This window comes from Oncorhynchus clarkii, chromosome 13 (genome assembly GCF_045791955.1).
Source record: "Oncorhynchus clarkii lewisi isolate Uvic-CL-2024 chromosome 13, UVic_Ocla_1.0, whole genome shotgun sequence".
Lineage (NCBI taxonomy): Eukaryota > Metazoa > Chordata > Actinopteri > Salmoniformes > Salmonidae > Oncorhynchus > Oncorhynchus clarkii.
This window is the reverse complement of record NC_092159.1, coordinates 3,020,485-3,038,880: the sequence shown is the minus strand read 5'-3', so window position 1 is coordinate 3,038,880 and position 18,396 is coordinate 3,020,485. Positions and strand designations below refer to the sequence as shown.

General features: G+C 45.5%; 1 protein-coding gene across 1 annotated transcript in view; it reads left to right on the top strand.

The window, feature by feature from the left end:
- Positions 1 to 18,022, top strand: part of LOC139424295 (guanine nucleotide-binding protein subunit alpha-12-like) — a 33,076-nt gene extending 15,054 nt beyond the window's left edge. Inside the window, exons 3-6 of the mRNA XM_071175991.1 lie at positions 14,538 to 14,588; positions 16,135 to 16,335; positions 17,020 to 17,226; positions 17,836 to 18,022. Coding sequence (XP_071032092.1) covers positions 14,538 to 14,588; positions 16,135 to 16,335; positions 17,020 to 17,226; positions 17,836 to 17,997 — 621 coding nt within the window. The 3' untranslated portion in view covers positions 17,998 to 18,022. The remainder of the gene's footprint in view (positions 1 to 14,537; positions 14,589 to 16,134; positions 16,336 to 17,019; positions 17,227 to 17,835) is intronic.
- The last annotated feature ends 374 nt before the right edge of the window (positions 18,023 to 18,396 follow it).

Genomic DNA, 18,396 nt, shown 5'->3' with positions numbered 1-18,396 from the left:
ACCCCTCTATCTTTCTCTCTGAGAGGTTTTTCCGGTTACCACAGCCCAGCTTTCCCAGGAAACTCTGGATCCCAGCCAGAGAAAAAGAGAGCGAGAGCGAGAGAGAGAGAAATAAGGTTGGGGGAGGGGAGAGGGATTGAGAGAAACAGGATGACTGGGAGAAATGGAGAGAAGGGAGGAGTAGAGAGATAGAGAGAAAACAGAAACGACTGACAGCCACCCGCAGCACACACCCAGCAGCATACCACCCTGCAGCATACCACCCTGCATACCACTGCTGGCTTGCTTCTGAAGCTAAGCAGGGTTGGTCCTGGTCAGTTCTTGGATGGGAGACCAGATGCTGCTGGAAGTGGTGTTGGAGGGCCAGTAGGAGGCACACTTTTCCTCTGGTCTAAAAAAAATATCCCAATGCCCCAGGGCAGTGATTGGGGACACTGCCCTGTGTAGGGGTGCCGTCTTTCGGATGGGACGTTAAACGGGTGACCTGACTCTCTGAGGTCAATAAAGATCCCATGGCACTTATCGTAAGAGTAGGGGTGTTAACCCCGGTGTCCTGGCTAAATTCCCAATCTGGCCATCAAAACATCACGGTCACCTAATAATCCCCAGTTTACAATTGTCTCACTCATCCACCTCCTCTCCCCTGTAACTATTCCCCAGGTCGTTGCTGCAAACAGATGAATACAAAAATGTTGTTTTTAAACCACACAAGTTGGAGAACGTCACAATTGATAAGAGATTGAATCCTGTTATGCCGGAATCTGATCGTGCCGTCGGCTATGTGCCAATTAAAGGTAATTAACGATGTAGCTGACATATGCAGCGTTTACTGTTAATGCCAACGAGGGGAACATTCCCTTTAAAAGGTGCCCATAAGGAATGATCGAATCAGGCCCTCACTCTATCTTAAAGATACATGGGCCTGTTCACTGCAGTAGGGAGGAGAGAGAGACAACACTGTGGTGTGGGGCCTGTTCACTGCAGTAGGGAGGAGAGAGAGACAACACTGTGGTGTGGGGCCTGTTCACTGCAGTAGGGAGGAGAGAGAGACAACACTGTGGTGTGGGGCCTGTTCACTGCAGTAGGGAGGAGAGAGAGACAACACTGTGGTGTGGAGCCTGTTCACTGCAGTAGGGAGGAGAGAGAGACAACACTGTGGTGTGGGGCCTGTTCACTGCAGTAGGGAGGAGAGAGAGACAACACTGTGGTGTGGGGCCTGTTCACTGCAGTAGGGAGGAGAGAGAGACAACACTGTGGTGTGGGGCCTGTTCACTGCAGTAGGGAGGAGAGAGACAACAGAGATAAACACTTACTGTGGTGTGGGGCCTGTCCACTGTAGTAGGGAGGAGAGAGAGACAACACTGTGGTGTGGGGCCTGTTCACTGCAGTAGGGAGGAGAGAGACAACAGAGATAAACACTTACTGTGGTGTGGGGCCTGTCCACTGTAGTAGGGAGGAGAGAGAGACAACACTGTGGTGTGGGGCCTGTTCACTGTAGTAGGGAGGAGAGAGAGACAGAGATAAACACTTACTGTGGTGTGGGGCCTGTTCACTGTAGTAGGGAGGAGAGAGAGACAGATATAAACACTTACTGTCGTGTGGGGCCTGATCACTGTAGTAGGGCGGAGGAGAGAGACAGAGATAAACACTTACTGTGGTGTGGGGCCTGATCACTGCAGTAGGGAGGAGAGAGAGACAGACATAAACACTTACTGTGGTGTGGGGCCTGTTCACTGCAGTAGGGAGACAACAGAGATAAACACTTACTGTGGTGTGGAGCCTGTTCACTGTAGTAGGGAGGAGAGAGAGACAGAGATAAACACTTACTGTGGTGTGGGGCCTGTTCACTGTAGTAGAGAGGAGAGAGAGACAGAGATAAACACTTAATGTGGTGTGGGGCCTGTTCACTGTAGTAGAGAGGAGAGAGACAACACTGTGGTGTGGGGCCTGTTCACTGTAGTAGGGAGGAGAGAGAGACAGAGATAAACACTTACTGTGGTGTGGGGCCTGTTCACTGCAGTAGGGAGGAGAGAGAGACAACACTGTGGTGTGGGGCCTGTTCACTGCAGTAGGGAGGAGAGAGAGACAACACTGTGGTGTGGGGCCTGTTCACTGCAGTAGGGAGGAGAGAGAGACAACACTGTGGTGTGGGGCCTGTTCACTGCAGTAGGGAGGAGAGAGAGACAACACTGTGGTGTGGGGCCTGTTCACTGCAGTAGGGAGGAGAGAGAGACAACACTGTGGTGTGGGGCCTGTTCACTGCAGTAGGGAGGAGAGAGAGACAACACTGTGGTGTGGGGCCTGTTCACTGCAGTAGGGAGGAGAGAGAGACAACACTGTGGTGTGGGGCCTGTTCACTGCAGTAGGGAGGAGAGAGAGACAACACTGTGGTGTGGGGCCTGTTCACTGCAGTAGGGAGGAGAGAGAGACAACACTGTGGTGTGGGGCCTGTTCACTGCAGTAGGGAGTGTGTCGTAATTATTTAATCAAACAGTGTGCTTAAAGCATCAGTTTTTTTTTTTTAATCGGGGACAGCCCCAGTTTTTTTTTAGTCAGGGACAGCCCTAGTGTGTGTGATAGTTATGAGCAACGTCGAATCCAAAAGCTCTCAAAACAACCACCGGGTTCCCATAGCAACCAGGAGAGAGACAGAGAGAGAGAGAGAGAGAGAGAGAGAGAGAGAGAGAGAGAGAGAGAGAGAGAGATAGAGAGAGAGAGTGTGTGAGAGGGAGAGAGAGAGAGAGAGAGAGAGAGAGGGAGAGAGAGAGAGAGAGAGAGAGAGGGAGGGGCCACAAACACACAGTCTATTCAGACCTCGTCTAGTAGTAAAGCCTCTAATCTGACCAATACAAACTGTGAATGGAGTTCCATTCCAGCTGCCTTACTCACTCACACCACAACTACACCAGTTCTATCCATTGATTGGTTTAACCCACTAGAAACCTGTTTTGATTGGTCAGCTGTAATGCATCTGCTGTGACAGGCTTTAGTCATTGGTTTTTCCTCAGTTCCCCCCAATGTTACATGTTTTATTAACTTGGTTCATAAATTATATACAAAAAAACATGCCATCTCTCTATCTCTCATCCCCTCTCTCTCCCCCTCCCTCCCTCTCTCCCCCTCCCCCTCTCTTCCTGTCTTCCTGAAATAGAGAGGAAACCTCAGTCCATCTGCTTACTCAGTCTTTAAAACCCTCTGTCAGCATTTTCACTGTCGACTAATAAAGTTATTTTAGTTTTGAAATGGTAACTTCAGAGAAAAAAATACTATTTTGTCTCTTTCTCTCTCTCCCCATCTCTCTCTCTCTCTCTCTCCCTCCCTCTCTCTCTCTCTCTCTCTCTCTCTCTCTCTCTCTCTCTCCCTCTCTCTCGCTCTCTCTCTCTCTCTCTCACCCCATCTCTCCCTCTCTCTCTCTCTCTCTCTCTCTCCCTCTCTCTCTCTCACTCTCCCTCCCTCTCTCTCTCTCTCTCCCTCTCTCTATCGCTCTCTCTCTCTCTCTCTCTCTCTCTCTCTCTCTCTCCCTCTCTCTCGCTCTCTCTCTCTCTCTCACCCCATCTCTCTCTCTCTCTCCCTCTCTCTCTCTCACTCTCCCTCTCTCTCCCTCTCTCTCTCTCTCTCTCCCCATCTCTCTCTCTCTCTCTCTCTCTCCTTCCCTCTCTCTCTCTCTGCGTCAGTAGTGATGCGTACTGCTATTTGTCACACCACTGTAGGTCTAGTCAGCAGCATGTGTGTGTGGTATGGGTGTAGGTCGCCTCGTCGCGAACCAGGCTTCCCTAAAATGGGAAGTGTGGGGATGTTCCATGGCAGAAATCAGGAAGGAACCCGGTGCCTTGCTTGGGAGGAGCTCATCAGATTTATGCCCAAAAAATATCAACAAAACAACCACTGGTTACAAAACATTTTATAACGTTTTGTCCAGATGAGCTAAAGCTGTCAAGCTGCAGTAAGAAGGAAGAAATGATATACAACATTGGCCATATCAATATTTACATTTGGACGTTTCTAACGTGATATTTGGCTGTAAAGGCTAGCATGAAGAAATTATATACAACACTGGCCATATCAATATTTATATTTTGACGTTTCTAACGTGATATTTGGCTGTAAAGGCTAGCATGTAAAGGCTAGCACAACAAAGCCTCCTTCACTCACGCCGCCAAACTTACCCTAGTAAAACTGACTATCCTACCGATCCTCGACTTCGGCGATGTCATCTACAAAATTGCTTCCAACACTCTACTCAGCAAACTGGATGCAGTTTATCACAGTGCCATCCGTTTTGTCACTAAAGCACCTTATACCACCCACCACTGCGACTTGTATGCTCTAGTCGGCTGGCCCTCGCTACATATTCGTTGCCAGACCCACTGGCTCCAGGTCATCTACAAGTCCATGCTAGGTAAAGCTCCGCCTTATTTCAGTTCACTGGTTACGATGGCAACACCCATCCGTAGCACGCGCTCCAGCAGGTGTATCTCACTGATCATCCCTAAAGCCAACACCTCATTTGGCCGCCTTTCGTTCCAGTTCTCTGCTGCCTGTGACTGGAACGAATTGCAAAAATCGCTGAAGTTGGAGACTTTTATCTCCCTCACCAACTTCAAACATCTGCTATCTGAGCAGCTAACCGATCGCTGCAGCTGTACATAGTCTATTGGTAAATAGCCCACCCATTTTCACCTACCTCATCCCCATACTGTTTTTATTTATTTATTTTTCTGCTCTTTTGCACACCAATATCTCTACCTGTACATAACCATCTGATCATTTATCACTCCAGTGTTAATCTGCATAATTGTAATTATTTGCCTACCTTCTCATGCCTTTTGCACACAATGTATATATAGACTCCCCTTTTTTCTACTGTGTTATTGACTTGTTAATTGTTTACTCCATGTGTAACTCTGTGTTGTCTGTTCACACTGCTATGCCTTATCTTGGCCAGGTCGCAGTTGCAAATGAGAACTTGTTCTCAACTAGCCTACCTGGTTAAATAAAGGTGTTCTCAACTGGCCTACCTGGTTAAATAAAGGTGTTCTCAACTGGCCTACCTGGTTAAATAAAGGTGTTCTCAACTGGCCTACCTGGTTAAATAAAGGTGTTCTCAACTGGCCTACCTGGTTAAATAAAGGTGTTCTCAACTAGCCTACCTGGTTAAATAAAGGTGTTCTCAACTAGCCTACCTGGTTAAATAAAGGTGTTCTCAACTAGCCTACCTGGTTAAATAAAGGTGTTCTCAACTAGCCTACCTGGTTAAATAAAGGTGTTCTCAACTAGCCTACCTGGTTAAATAAAGGTGTTCTCAACTAGCCTACCTGGTTAAATAAAGGTGTTCTCAACTAGCCTACCTGGTTAAATAAAGGTGTTCTCAACTGGCCTACCTGGTTAAATAAAGGTGTTCTCAACTGGCCTACCTGGTTAAATAAAGGTGTTCTCAACTGGCCTACCTGGTTAAATAAAGGTGTTCTCAACTGGCCTACCTGGTTAAATAAAGGTGTTCTCAACTGGCCTACCTGGTTAAATAAAGGTGTTCTCAACTGGCCTACCTGGTTAAATAAAGGTGTTCTCAACTAGCCTACCTGGTTAAATAAAGGTGTTCTCAACTAGCCTACCTGGTTAAATAAAGGTGTTCTCAACTAGCCTACCTGGTTAAATAAAGGTGTTCTCAACTAGCCTACCTGGTTAAATAAAGGTGTTCTCAACTAGCCTACCTGGTTAAATAAAGGTGTTCTCAACTAGCCTACCTGGTTAAATAAAGGTGTTCTCAACTGGCCTACCTGGTTAAATAAAGGTGTTCTCAACTAGCCTACCTGGTTAAATAAAGGTGTTCTCAACTAGCCTACCTGGTTAAATAAAGGTGTTCTCAACTAGCCTACCTGGTTAAATAAAGGTGTTCTCAACTAGCCTACCTGGTTAAATAAAGGTGTTCTCAACTAGCCTACCTGGTTAAATAAAGGTGTTCTCAACTAGCCTACCTGGTTAAATAAAGGTGTTCTCAACTAGCCTACCTGGTTAAATAAAGGTGTTCTCAACTAGCCTACCTGGTTAAATAAAGGTGTTCTCAACTAGCCTACCTGGTTAAATAAAGGTGTTCTCAACTAGCCTACCTGGTTAAATAAAGGTGTTCTCAACTAGCCTACCTGGTTAAATAAAGGTGTTCTCAACTAGCCTACCTGGTTAAATAAAGGTGTTCTCAACTGGCCTACCTGGTTAAATAAAGGTGTTCTCAACTGGCCTACCTGGTTAAATAAAGGTGTTCTCAACTGGCCTACCTGGTTAAATAAAGGTGTTCTCAACTGGCCTACCTGGTTAAATAAAGGTGTTCTCAACTGGCCTACCTGGTTAAATAAAGGTGAAATAAAATAAATAAAATTAAATGCGGGACAGGTCGCTACGATTTTTTTGGGGAGAAAAGTCAGCTAACCTCGTGAGCTACCTAGTTATAACTAACTAGCTAGCTACTAGCTAATATAACTAACTAGCTAGATACTATAACTAACTAGCTAGCTACTAGCTACTATAACTAACTAGCTAGCACCTAGCTAGTTCAATGTCTCTCAGGATTATAAAGCCAAACCAAAAAGATAATAAAAACAGCATATTATTGCCCTAAATGGATAGCTGTGTTAGCCCAGTCGCTAGCTTATACAGGGTCGGTGACACATAGAGCAACCATGTCTATGGGAACTACTGCAGTCATTTTGCTAAACATTGCTAAAAATGAACGAAATAACATAAAAATGCTACCTGTAATGCTTATCTCCTGTAGCCTAACTAACTGTCGTCTCCTTACTGTCGTATTGTACCTAAATTACAAGGGTTGGATTTGAACTAAACAATTTTAAACAATATGTCAGCACTTCAATGTGCAGAAATCGCTCCGGCCATTTCCTGGTTGTTAAAACTCTTAATAGTTTTCCTAATTTCAGTTTTTATGTGATCAAAAACAAGCAACTATAATGTAGACCGGGAAGCATAGAAATAGAGCACATAGAACATATCTACTGCTTATTAGACTCGCTTTTCATGAGAAATGACAGATCTATAACTTACATTTCTATCTGAATTTGGTCTGGTCACCCCCAAAAAAGTTACATATTGTCGCTTTAAAAGGCATGTAGAAAATCTGGTATATGGTTTGCCTCATGAACATGGTCTACTGGGGTCATTTTAAGTAGAGAACGTAGAGCTCAACATGTAAACAATGTGCCAGTTCAGCTATTCTCTGATCCAGATGACAGATGCCCTAAAGGCCAGTAGTGCCGTCACACTGTAGGACTGTGGCTGTATTAGTGATGTCATATGAGAAGCTGCACAATTAATTTACATAGCTGATATACTGAGAGAGAGAGAGAGTTTGAGAGAGAGAGAGAGAGAGAGAGAGAGAGAGAGAGAGAGAGAGAGAGAGAGAGAGAGAGAGAGAGAGAGAGAGAGAGAGAGAGAATCAAGTACAACTTATTGGAGATCTTACCACTATACATAAAGGTTATGTTAATTTGAGAATACAACACAGACCCATTACAGACAGAACCCCCTTCCTCTCTTTATTGACACACAGACCCATTACAGACAGAACCCCCTTCCTCTCTTTATTGAAACACAGACCCATTACAGTCAGAACCCCCTTCCTCTCTTTATTGAAACACAGACCCACTATTATGTAAAGATGAGACATCTTAGTGTAAACAACACTAGATTGTTGACTTAGCAACAAGTAGGTTATTATTACTAAAGCGTAATTTCAGGAAAACAACAAAAACTCAATTCCAGAGGTGGCCAACCCTGCTCCACTGATCTACTGGCTGAGTAGGGTTCTATTCCAGAGGTGGCCAACCCTGCTCCACTGGTCTACTGGCTGAGCAGACTTCTATTCCAGAGATGGCCAACCCTGCTCCACTGATCTACTGGCTGAGTAGGGTTCTATTCCAGAGGTGGCCAACCATGCTCCACTGATCTACTGGCTGAGCAGACTTCTATTCCAGAGGTGGCCAACCCTGCTCCACTGATCTACTGGCTGAGCAGGGTTCTATTCCAGAGGTGGCCAACCCTGCTCCACTGGTCTACTGGCTGAGCAGACTTCTATTCCAGAGGTGGCCGACCCTGCTCCACTGATCTACTGGCTGAGTAGGGTTCTATTCCAGAGGTGGCCAACCCTGCTCCACTGATCTACTGGCTGAGTAGACTTCTATTCCAGAGGTGGCCAACCCTGCTCCACTGATCTACTGGCTGGCTGAGCAGACTTCTATTCCAGAGGTGGCCAACCCTGCTCCACTGATCTACTGGCTGAGCAGACTTCTATTCCAGAGGTGGCCAACCCTGCTCCACTGATCTACTGGCTGAGCAGGGTTCTATTCCAGAGGTGGCCAACCCTGCTCCACTGGTCTACTGGCTGAGCAGACTTCTATTCCAGAGGTGGCCGACCCTGCTCCACTGATCTACTGGCTGAGTAGGGTTCTATTCCAGAGGTGGCCAACCCTGCTCCACTGATCTACTGGCTGAGTAGGGTTCTATTCCAGAGGTGGCCAACCCTGCTCCACTGATCTACTGGCTGAGTAGACTTCTATTCCAGAGGTGGCCAACCCTGCTCCACTGATCTACTGGCTGGCTGAGCAGACTTCTATTCCAGAGGTGGCCAACCCTGCTCCACTGATCTACTGGCTGAGCAGACTTCTATTCCAGAGGTGGCCAACCCTGCTCCACTGATCTACTGGCTGAGCAGACTTCTATTCCAGAGGTGGCCAACCCTGCTCCACTGGTCTACTGGCTGAGCAGACTTCTATTCCAGAGGTGGCCGACCCTGCTCCACTGATCTACTGGCTGAGCAGACTTCTATTCCAGAGGTGGCCAACCCTGCTCCACTGATCTACTGGCTGAGTAGGGTTCTATTCCAGAGGTGGCCAACCCTGCTCCACTGATCTACTGGCTGAGTAGACTTCTATTCCAGAGGTGGCCAACCCTGCTCCACTGATCTACTGGCTGGCTGAGCAGACTTCTATTCCAGAGGTGGCCAACCCTGCTCCACTGATCTACTGGCTGAGTAGACTTCTATTCCAGAGGTGGCCAACCCTGCTCCACTGATCTACTGGCTGGCTGAGCAGACTTCTATTCCAGAGGTGGCCAACCCTGCTCCACTGATCTACTGGCTGAGTAGACTTCTATTCCAGAGATGGCCAACCCTGCTCCACTGATCTACTGTCTGAGTAGACTTCTATTCCAGAGGTGGCCAACCCTGCTCCACTGATCTACTGGCTGAGCAGACTTCTATTCCAGCCCAGAAAATAGCACTCTTGATGATCAACTCTTTAGATGTGATGATGAGTTGGTAATCGGGTGTGTTATTGCTGGGCTGGAACAGAACCCTGCACAGCCAGCAGCTCCCGTTGTAACCAGGTTAATACACTGTGTGGGATGTTTAACTGTATAACTGTATACAGCATTCTGTTAAACATAGGTGGGCCAACACATATAACCCAGGGCACATAGGATATACCCTTCGTCTCTTGGGACGTTCATCGGGACCTCTCTCTTCATCTGCCAACGGGCTTTCTTTCACAGCATTCCATAGCCGAGGACAGATTACATCACAAAGAAACAGGCTTCATTATACTCCAATGAGACGGCACTGAATAGTATGTTGCCATTATCTCTCTGTCCTCGTAGTTTAACCCTCTAGGGACTGGAGAATCTGTTCATAATGACCTGTCCAGTGGCCTACCATTCTCCCGTTACTGACAGCTGAACCCGTTACTGTCACCCTCTTTCCATGGCCGTTATCTACAAAATACATTTGGAGACTATTTTTAATTTTACAATGATTACATCAAGATAGCTAGCCAATAGGAAGTTAGCTAGCTGATTACATTTAATTCACTTAGCTAAACAGTGTGTAAAGTTAGCTAGCTCGCTAGTTAGTGGCTCAGTGGAGTAAGCCTACGAAGTGGCCTACTGTAGCCAGCTAGCTAGTTAGCAGCTCAGTGGAGTCTACAAAGATGCCTACTGTAGCTAGCTAGCTAGTTAGCAGCTCAGTGGAGTCTACAAAGATGCCTACTGTAGCCAGCTAGATAGTTAGCAGCTCAGTGGAGTCTACAAAGATGCCTACTGTAGCCAGCTAGATAGTTAGCAGCTCAGTGGAGTCTACAAAGATGCCTACTGTAGCTAGCTAGTTAGCAGTTCAGTGGAGTTAGCCTATAAAGTGGCCTACTGTAGCTAGCTAGCTAGTTAGCAGATTAGTGGAGTCTACAAAGATGCCTACTGTAGCCAGCTAGCTAGTTAGCAGATCAGTGGAGTCTACAAAGATGCCTACTGTAGCTAGCTAGCTAGTTAGCAGATTAGTGGAGTCTACAAAGATGCCTACTGTAGCCAGCTCGCTAGTTAGCAGCTCAGTGGAGTTAGCCTACAAAGTGGCCTACTGAAGCTTGCTAGTTAGCAGCTCAGTGGTCTACAAAGATGCCTACTGTAGCCAGCTAGCTAGTTAGCAGCTCAGTGGAGTTAGCCTACAAAGTGACCTACTGTAGCTAGCTAGTTAGCAGCTCAGTGGAGTCTACAAAGTGGCCTACTGTAGCCAGCTAGCTAGTTAGCAGCTCATGTGGAGTTAGCCTACAAAGTGGCCTACTGTAGCCAGCTAGCTAGTTAGCATCTCAGTGGAGTCTACATAGAGGCCTACTGTAGCCAGATAGCTAATTAATAATACACAGTTTAAAGTTTTTTTTTAATGTATTTAATTACTTGAATATGTTCTCCCACTGCTTCTGTTTTATGGGTCCTTAGAAACTAAATAATGGGCCATTTTCAAGATATTTTCAGTGGTAGCAAAGCGGCCGTGTGGACAGGACACACCAGAGCAGTTTAGAACGTGACCTTTGACTTTACCAACGGAATTCACTTTCAATAAAATATCAATTGCAGACTTGTCAGCAACACTTGATAACTTGCACTTGAAAAACTAGCAACAACACCAACTACCGGAACGGTAGTCAGGTGATTCACACAGCACCCAGCAGCCGTTCTACAAGGGGGGGTGGTATGGCAAAGTGAGACTAGAGTGTAGCGTGTGTGTCTCTGTGTGTGTGTGTGTGTGTGTGTGTCTCTGTGTGTCTGTGTGTCTGTGGGTGTATGTAGTCTGTGTTAATCTCCTCAACGCTGGGAATTCCCCCTCTCCCCCACTCCTGGCCCCTCCCCTCTTACGTTGGCGGACTTTGTTTCCTGTGGCGGTGACATCACAGGTCAGCCTTTGGGTCATGGGGGTTGCGTTTCCTGTTTGGCACGGCAACATAACGGTTCACGGCCGTTCGTCCAATGGGGTCCGTTTTAGAACACGACTCTGTGACAAATTATTATTCATTTATAAGACAAGTTGGAATCTCATTTGGAGAAGACAAATTGACATTTACAATAAGACCAGACCAGAGCCCATCAACTAAATGAAAGACGGATTGAAAGAAGAACAGTGGAAAGAGGAATAGTTTTGGAAAGAGGAATAGTTTTGGAAAGAGGAATAGTTTAGAAAAGAGGAATAGTTTTGGAAAGAGGAATAGTTTTGGAAAGAGGAATAGTTTTGGAAAGAGGAATATTTTTGGAAAGAGGAATAGTTTTAAATTAGAGGAATAGTTTTGGAAAGAGGAATAGTTTTGGAAAGAGGAATAGTTTTGGAAAGAGGAATAGTTTTGGAAAGAGGAATAGTTTAGAAAAGAGGAATAGTTTTGGAAAGAGGAATAGTTTAGAAAAGAGGAATAGTTTAGAAAAGAGGAATAGTTTTGGAACGAGGAATAGTTTTAAATTAGAGGATTAGTTTTGGAAAGAGGAATAGTTTTAAATTAGAGGAATAGTTTTGGAAAGAGGAATAGTTTTGGAAAGAGGAATAGTTTTGAAAAGAGGAATAGTTTTGGAAAGAGGAATAGTTTTGGAAAGAGGAATATTTTTGGAAAGAGGAATAGTTTTAAATTAGAGGAATAGTTTTGAAAAGAGGAATAGTTTTGGAAAGAGGAATAGTTTTGAAAAGAGGAATAGTTTTGGAAAGAGGAATAGTTTTGAAAAGAGGAATAGTTTTGGAAAGAGGAATAGTTTTAAATTAGATGAATAGTTTTGGAAAGAGGAATAGTTTTAAATTAGAGGAATAGTTTTGGAAAGAGGAATAGTTTTGGAAAGAGGAATAGTTTTGAAAAGAGGAATAGTTTTGGAAAGAGGAATAGTTTTGGAAAGAGGAATATTTTTGGAAAGAGGAATAGTTTTAAATTAGAGGAATAGTTTTGAAAAGAGGAATAGTTTTGGAAAGAGGAATAGTTTAGAAAAGAGGAATAGTTTTGGAAAGAGGAATAGTTTTGGAAAGAGGAATAGTTTTGAAAAGAGGAATAGTTTTGGAAAGAGGAATAGTTTTGGAAAGAGGAATATTTTTGGAAAGAGGAATAGTTTTAAATTAGAGGAATAGTTTTGGAAAGAGGAATAGTTTTGGAAAGAGGAATAGTTTTGGAAAGAGGAATAGTTTTGGAAAGAGGCATAGTTTTGGAAAGAGGAATAGTTTTGAAAAGAGGAATAGTTTTGGAAAGAGGCATAGTTTTGAAAAGAGGCATAGTTTTGAAAAGAGGAATAGTTTTTGGAAAGAGGAATAGTTTTTGGAAAGAGGAATAGTTTTGGAAAGAGGAATAGTTTTGAAAAGAGGAATATTTTTGGAAAGAGGAATAGTTTTGGAAAGAGGAATAGTTTTGAAAAGAGGAATAGTTTAGAAAAGAGGAATAGTTTTGGAAAGAGGAATAGTTTTGAAAAGAGGAATATTTTTGGAAAGAGGAATAGTTTTGGAAAGAGGAATAGTTTTGAAAAGAGGAATATTTTTGGAAAGAGGAATAGTTTTGGAAAGAGGAATAGTTTTGAAAAGAGGAATAGTTTTGGAAAGAGGAATAGTTTTGAAAAGAGGAATAGTTTTGAAAAGAGGAATATTTTTGGAAAGAGGAATAGTTTTGGAAAGAGGAATAGTTTTGGAACGAGGAATAGTTTTGGAACGAGGAATAGTTTTAAATTAGAGGAATAGTTTTAAATTAGAGGAATAGTTTTGAAAAGAGGCATAGTTTTGGAACGAGGGCTAGTTTTCTGTGTGTGGGGAAGGGAGGAGAAAGGGGGGGTTGCTGTCTCTCTGTCTGGTTAATCCTTCTCTCTGTTTTCACACACACAGCTGTTTCCTGGGGTGGTGGATGTGAGCGAGGTTGTAATGTACCAGACTGAACTATCATACTAAATAACGTTAAACATCCTGTTTGGCTCAGTCGGTGTGGTGCATGTAAGACCAAAGGTCGTGGGTTTGATACAGCCTGGGGACACCTATTCATAAAATGGACCAATGACTTTGGATAAAAGTGTCTGCTGAACGCATTAAGAAGCTGATCCTGGGTCTGTTTTAGTGTTGTTCCCTTCAGAGGCATTGGGAGATTGCTTCATAGAGCCCCTGGAACGCATTAAGAAGCTGATCCTGGGTCTGTTTTAGTGTTGTTCCCTTCAGAGGCATTGGGAGATTGCTTCATAGAGCCCCTGGAACGCATTAAGAAGCTGATCCTGGGTCTGTTTTAGTGTTGTTCCCTTCAGAGGCATTGGGAGATTGCTTCATAGAGCCCCTGGAACGCGTTCAGAAGCTGATCCTGGGTCTGTTTAGTGTTGTTCCCCTCTTAGAGGCAGAACACAGGGTCAACACACTTTTATCAGAAAACATTGCTCTCTTTCTTACTCCCTCTTTCTCCCTTTCTCTCCCCCTCTGTCCCTCTCTCTCTCTCTCTCTTTCTGTCCCTCCCTCCCTCCCTCTTTCTCCCTCCTCTCTGTCTGTGTCAGGGTTGAGTTTAATGATCAGTTTTGTTTGTTTGAACATTGTAGAGCATTCTAGAAGCCTCGGTGTCAACGTCGTTTCGCACTGGGCACACACTGGTTGAATCAACGTCGTTTCGCACTGGGCACACACTGGTTGAATCAACGTCGTTTCGCACTGGGCACACACTGGTTGAATCAACGTCGTTTCCCACTGGACACACACTGGTTGAATCAACGTCGTTTCGCACTGGAAACACACTGGTTGAATCAACGTCGTTTCGCACTGGAAACACACTGGTTGAATCAACGTCGTTTCGCACTGGTAACACACTGGTTGAATCAACGTCGTTTCGCACTGGAAACACACTGGTTGAATCAACGTCGTTTCGCACTGGAAACACACTGGTTGAATCAACGTCGTTTCGCACTGGAAACACACTGGTTGAATCAACGTCGTTTCGCACTGGAAACACACTAATTTGAATCAACGTCGTTTCGCACTGGACACACACTGGTTGAATCAACGTCGTTTTCACGTCATTTCAATGAAATTACATTGAACCAACGTGGAATAGACGTTGAATTGACGTCTTTGCTCAGTGGGAAGAGTGTTTGTTGTGTGTGTGGTTGAATTGTATAGCAAATACTTTCAAACACTTGTGCTTGAGCTTTCAGCATGTCGTGTCCAATGGAAACAATGGAATAAAACGTTTAATTAAGTCAACACGACTGTCGTCTCTTCCTGTTCACAGAGTGAGTCGGTGAAATACTTCCTGGATAACCTGGACCGGATTGGCCAGCCGGTAAGTGGGCGGAGCTTCTTTACCTTTAACATTTAATGTCAGAACCTCTAATGCCACACCCCCCCCCATCTGATAGTATTACTGACTATGTAATTACATTATTGTTGAATACTGTTGTTGTACATAAATACTGTTCATAAATGACAAACAAAAACAATCAAAGAGCATGATAATATTACTGTTCTCCTCCTCTCTCTCCTCTCTCCTCCATCCTTCCATCCCTCTCTCCTCCTCTCTCCTCCATCCTTCCATCCCTCTCTCCTCCTCTCTCCTCCATCCTTCCATCCCTCTCTCCTCCTCTCTCCTCCATCCTTCCATCCCTCTCTCCTCCTCTCTCCTCCATCCTTCCATCCCTCTCTCCTCCTCTCTCCTCCATCCTTCCATCCCTCGCTCCTCCTCTCTCCTCCATCCTTCCATCCCTCTCTCCTCCTCTCCTCCATCCTTCCATCCCTCTCTCCTCCTCTCCTCCATCCTTCCATCCCTCTCTCCTCCTCTCTCCTCCATCCTTCCATCCCTCTCTCATCCTCTCTCCTCCATCCTTCCATCCCTCTCTCCTCCATCCTTCCATCCCTCTCTCCTCCTCTCTCCTCCATCCTTCCATCCCTCTCTCCTCCTCTCTCCTCTATCCTTCCATCCCTCTCTCCTCCTCTCTCCTCCATCCTTCCATCCCTCTCTCCTCCATCCTTCCATCCCTCTCTCCTCCTCTCTCCTACATCCTTCCATCCATCTCTCCTCCTCTCCTCCATCCTTCCATCCCTCTCTCCTCCTCTCTCCTCCATCCTTCCATCCCTCTCTCCTCCATCCTTCTATCCCTCTCTCCTCCTCTCTCCTGCATCCTTCCATCCCTCTCTCCTCCATCCTTCCATCCCTCTCTCCTCCTCTCTCCTACATCCTTCCATCCATCTCTCCTCCTCTCCTCCATCCTTCCATCCCTCTCTCCTCCTCTCTCCTCCATCCTTCCATCCCTCTCTCCTCCATCCTTCCATCCCTCTCTCTCTTCTCTCCTCCATCCTTCCATCCCTCTCTCTCCTCTCTACTACATCCTTCCATCCATCCATCTCTCCTCCTCTCCTCCATCCTTCCATCCCTCTCTCCTCCATCCTTCCATCCCTCTCTCTCTTCTCTCCTCCATCCTTCCATCCCTCTCTCTCCTATCTACTACATCCTTCTATCCCTCTCTCCTCCTCTCTACTACATCCTTCCATCCCTCTCTCCTCCTCTCTCTTCCATCCTTCCATCCCTCTCTCTCCTCTCTCCTCCATCCTTCCATCCCTCTCTCCTCCTCTCTACCCCTCCCCTCTCTCCTCCATCCTTCCATCCCTCTCTCCTCCTCTCTACCCCTCCCCTCTCTTCTCCATCATTCCATCCCTCTCTCCTCCTCTACTCCTCCCCTCTCTCCTCCATCCTTCCCTTCCTCTCTCCTCCTCTCTGCTCCTCTCTACTCCTCCCCTCTCTCCTCCATCCTTCCCTCTCTCCTCCTCTCTGCTCCTCTCTACTCCTCCCCTCTCTCCTCCATCCGTCCATCCCTCTCTCCTCCTCTCTCCAGAACTATATCCCTAGTCGGCAGGACATTCTGTTTGCACGGAAGGCGACTAAAGGAATCGTAGAACACGACTTTATCATAAAGAAGATTCCGTTTAAGATGGTTGATGTGGGGGGTCAGAGGTCACAGAGACAGAAATGGTTTCAGTGCTTCGACGGAATCACATCTATACTGTTCATGGTGTCATCATCCGAGTACGACCAGGTAGGCTACAGACAGACAGACAGACAGACAGACAGACAGACAGACAGACAGACAGACAGACAGACAGACAGACAGACATACATACATACATACATACATACGTACGTACGACCAGGTAGGCTACAGACAGACAGACAGACAGACAGACAGACATACATACATACATACATACGTACGTACGACCAGGTAGGCTACAGACAGACAGACAGACAGACAGACAGACAGACAGACATACATACATACATACATACATACATACATACATACATACATACGTACGACCAGGTAGGCTACAGACAGACAGACAGACAGACAGACAGACAGACAGACAGACAGACAGACAGACAGACATACATACATACATACATACATACATACGTACGTACGACCAGGTAGGCTACAGACAGACAGACAGACAGACAGACAGACAGACAGACAGACAGACAGACAGACATACATACATACATACATACATACATACATACATACAGACGTACGTACGTACGTACGACCAGGTAGGCTACAGACAGACAGACAGACAGACAGACGTATGTCCAGGTACACCCAACCACCAGACCTGAGTATATGAGGTGCGGATGTAGCTGGGAGGTTTTGGGGGTGAAATCACATCTTCAGTTTTAGAGTCAGCCGGAAGGGAGACATTTCTCACCTCCTCTCCCATAGGTTCTGATGGAGGACCGGAGGACCAATCGGCTGGTAGAGAGCATGAACATCTTTGAGACGATCGTGAACAACAAGCTCTTCCTCAACGTGTCCATCATCCTCTTCCTCAACAAGACTGACCTGCTGGTGGAGAAGCTAGGCCAGTCTGACATCACTAAAAACTTCCCAGAATACAGGGGAGACCCTCGCAGGCTGGAGGATGTACAGGTAGGATTTAACACACAGGACCTATAGGTAGGATCTAACAAACAGGACCTACAGGTAGGATCTAACACACAGGACCTACAGGTAGGATCTAACAAACAGGACCTACAGCTAGGATCTAACACACAGGACCTACAGGTAGGATCTAACACACTGGACCTACAGGTAGGATCTAACACACAGGACCTACAGGTAGGATCTAACACACTGGACCTACAGGTAGGATCTAACACACAGGACCTACAGGTAGGATCTAACAAACAGGACCTACAGTTAGGATCTAACACACAGGACCTACAGGTAGGATCTAACACACTGGACCTACAGGTAGGATTTAACACACAGGACCTACAGGTAGGATCTAACACACAGGACCTACAGGTAGAATCTAACACACAGGACCTACAGGTAGATTCTAACACACTGGACCTACAGGTAACACATACCTGACCAGGTAAACACACCTGCCCAGGTAAACACACCTGACCAGGTACACAAACACACCTGACCAGGTACACACACAAACACACCTGACCAGGTAAACACACAATCACACCTGACCAGATACACACAAACTCTCAAACCTCTGTCTCTCTGTCTCTCTCTCTGCAGGCGTTCCTGGTGCAGTCGTTCAGTCGTAAGCGGCGTAACCGTGGGAAACCTCTGTTTCATCACTTTACCACGGCGATCGACACGGAGAACATCCGCTTTGTGTTCCACGCTGTTAAAGACACCATACTGCAAGAGAACCTCAAAGACATAATGCTGCAGTGATGCACACATTATATACACACACACATTATATACACACACACATTATATACACACACACATTATATACACACACACATTATATATACACACACACACACATTATATACACACACACATTATATACACACACACACACATTATATACACACACACATTATATACACACACACATTATATATACACACACACACACATTATATACACACACACACACACACATTATATACACACACACATTATATACACACACAGACACACACATTATATACACACACACATTATATACACACACAGACACACACATTATATACACACACACATTATATACACACACACACACACACATTATATACACACACAGACACACACATTATATACACACACACATTATATACACAC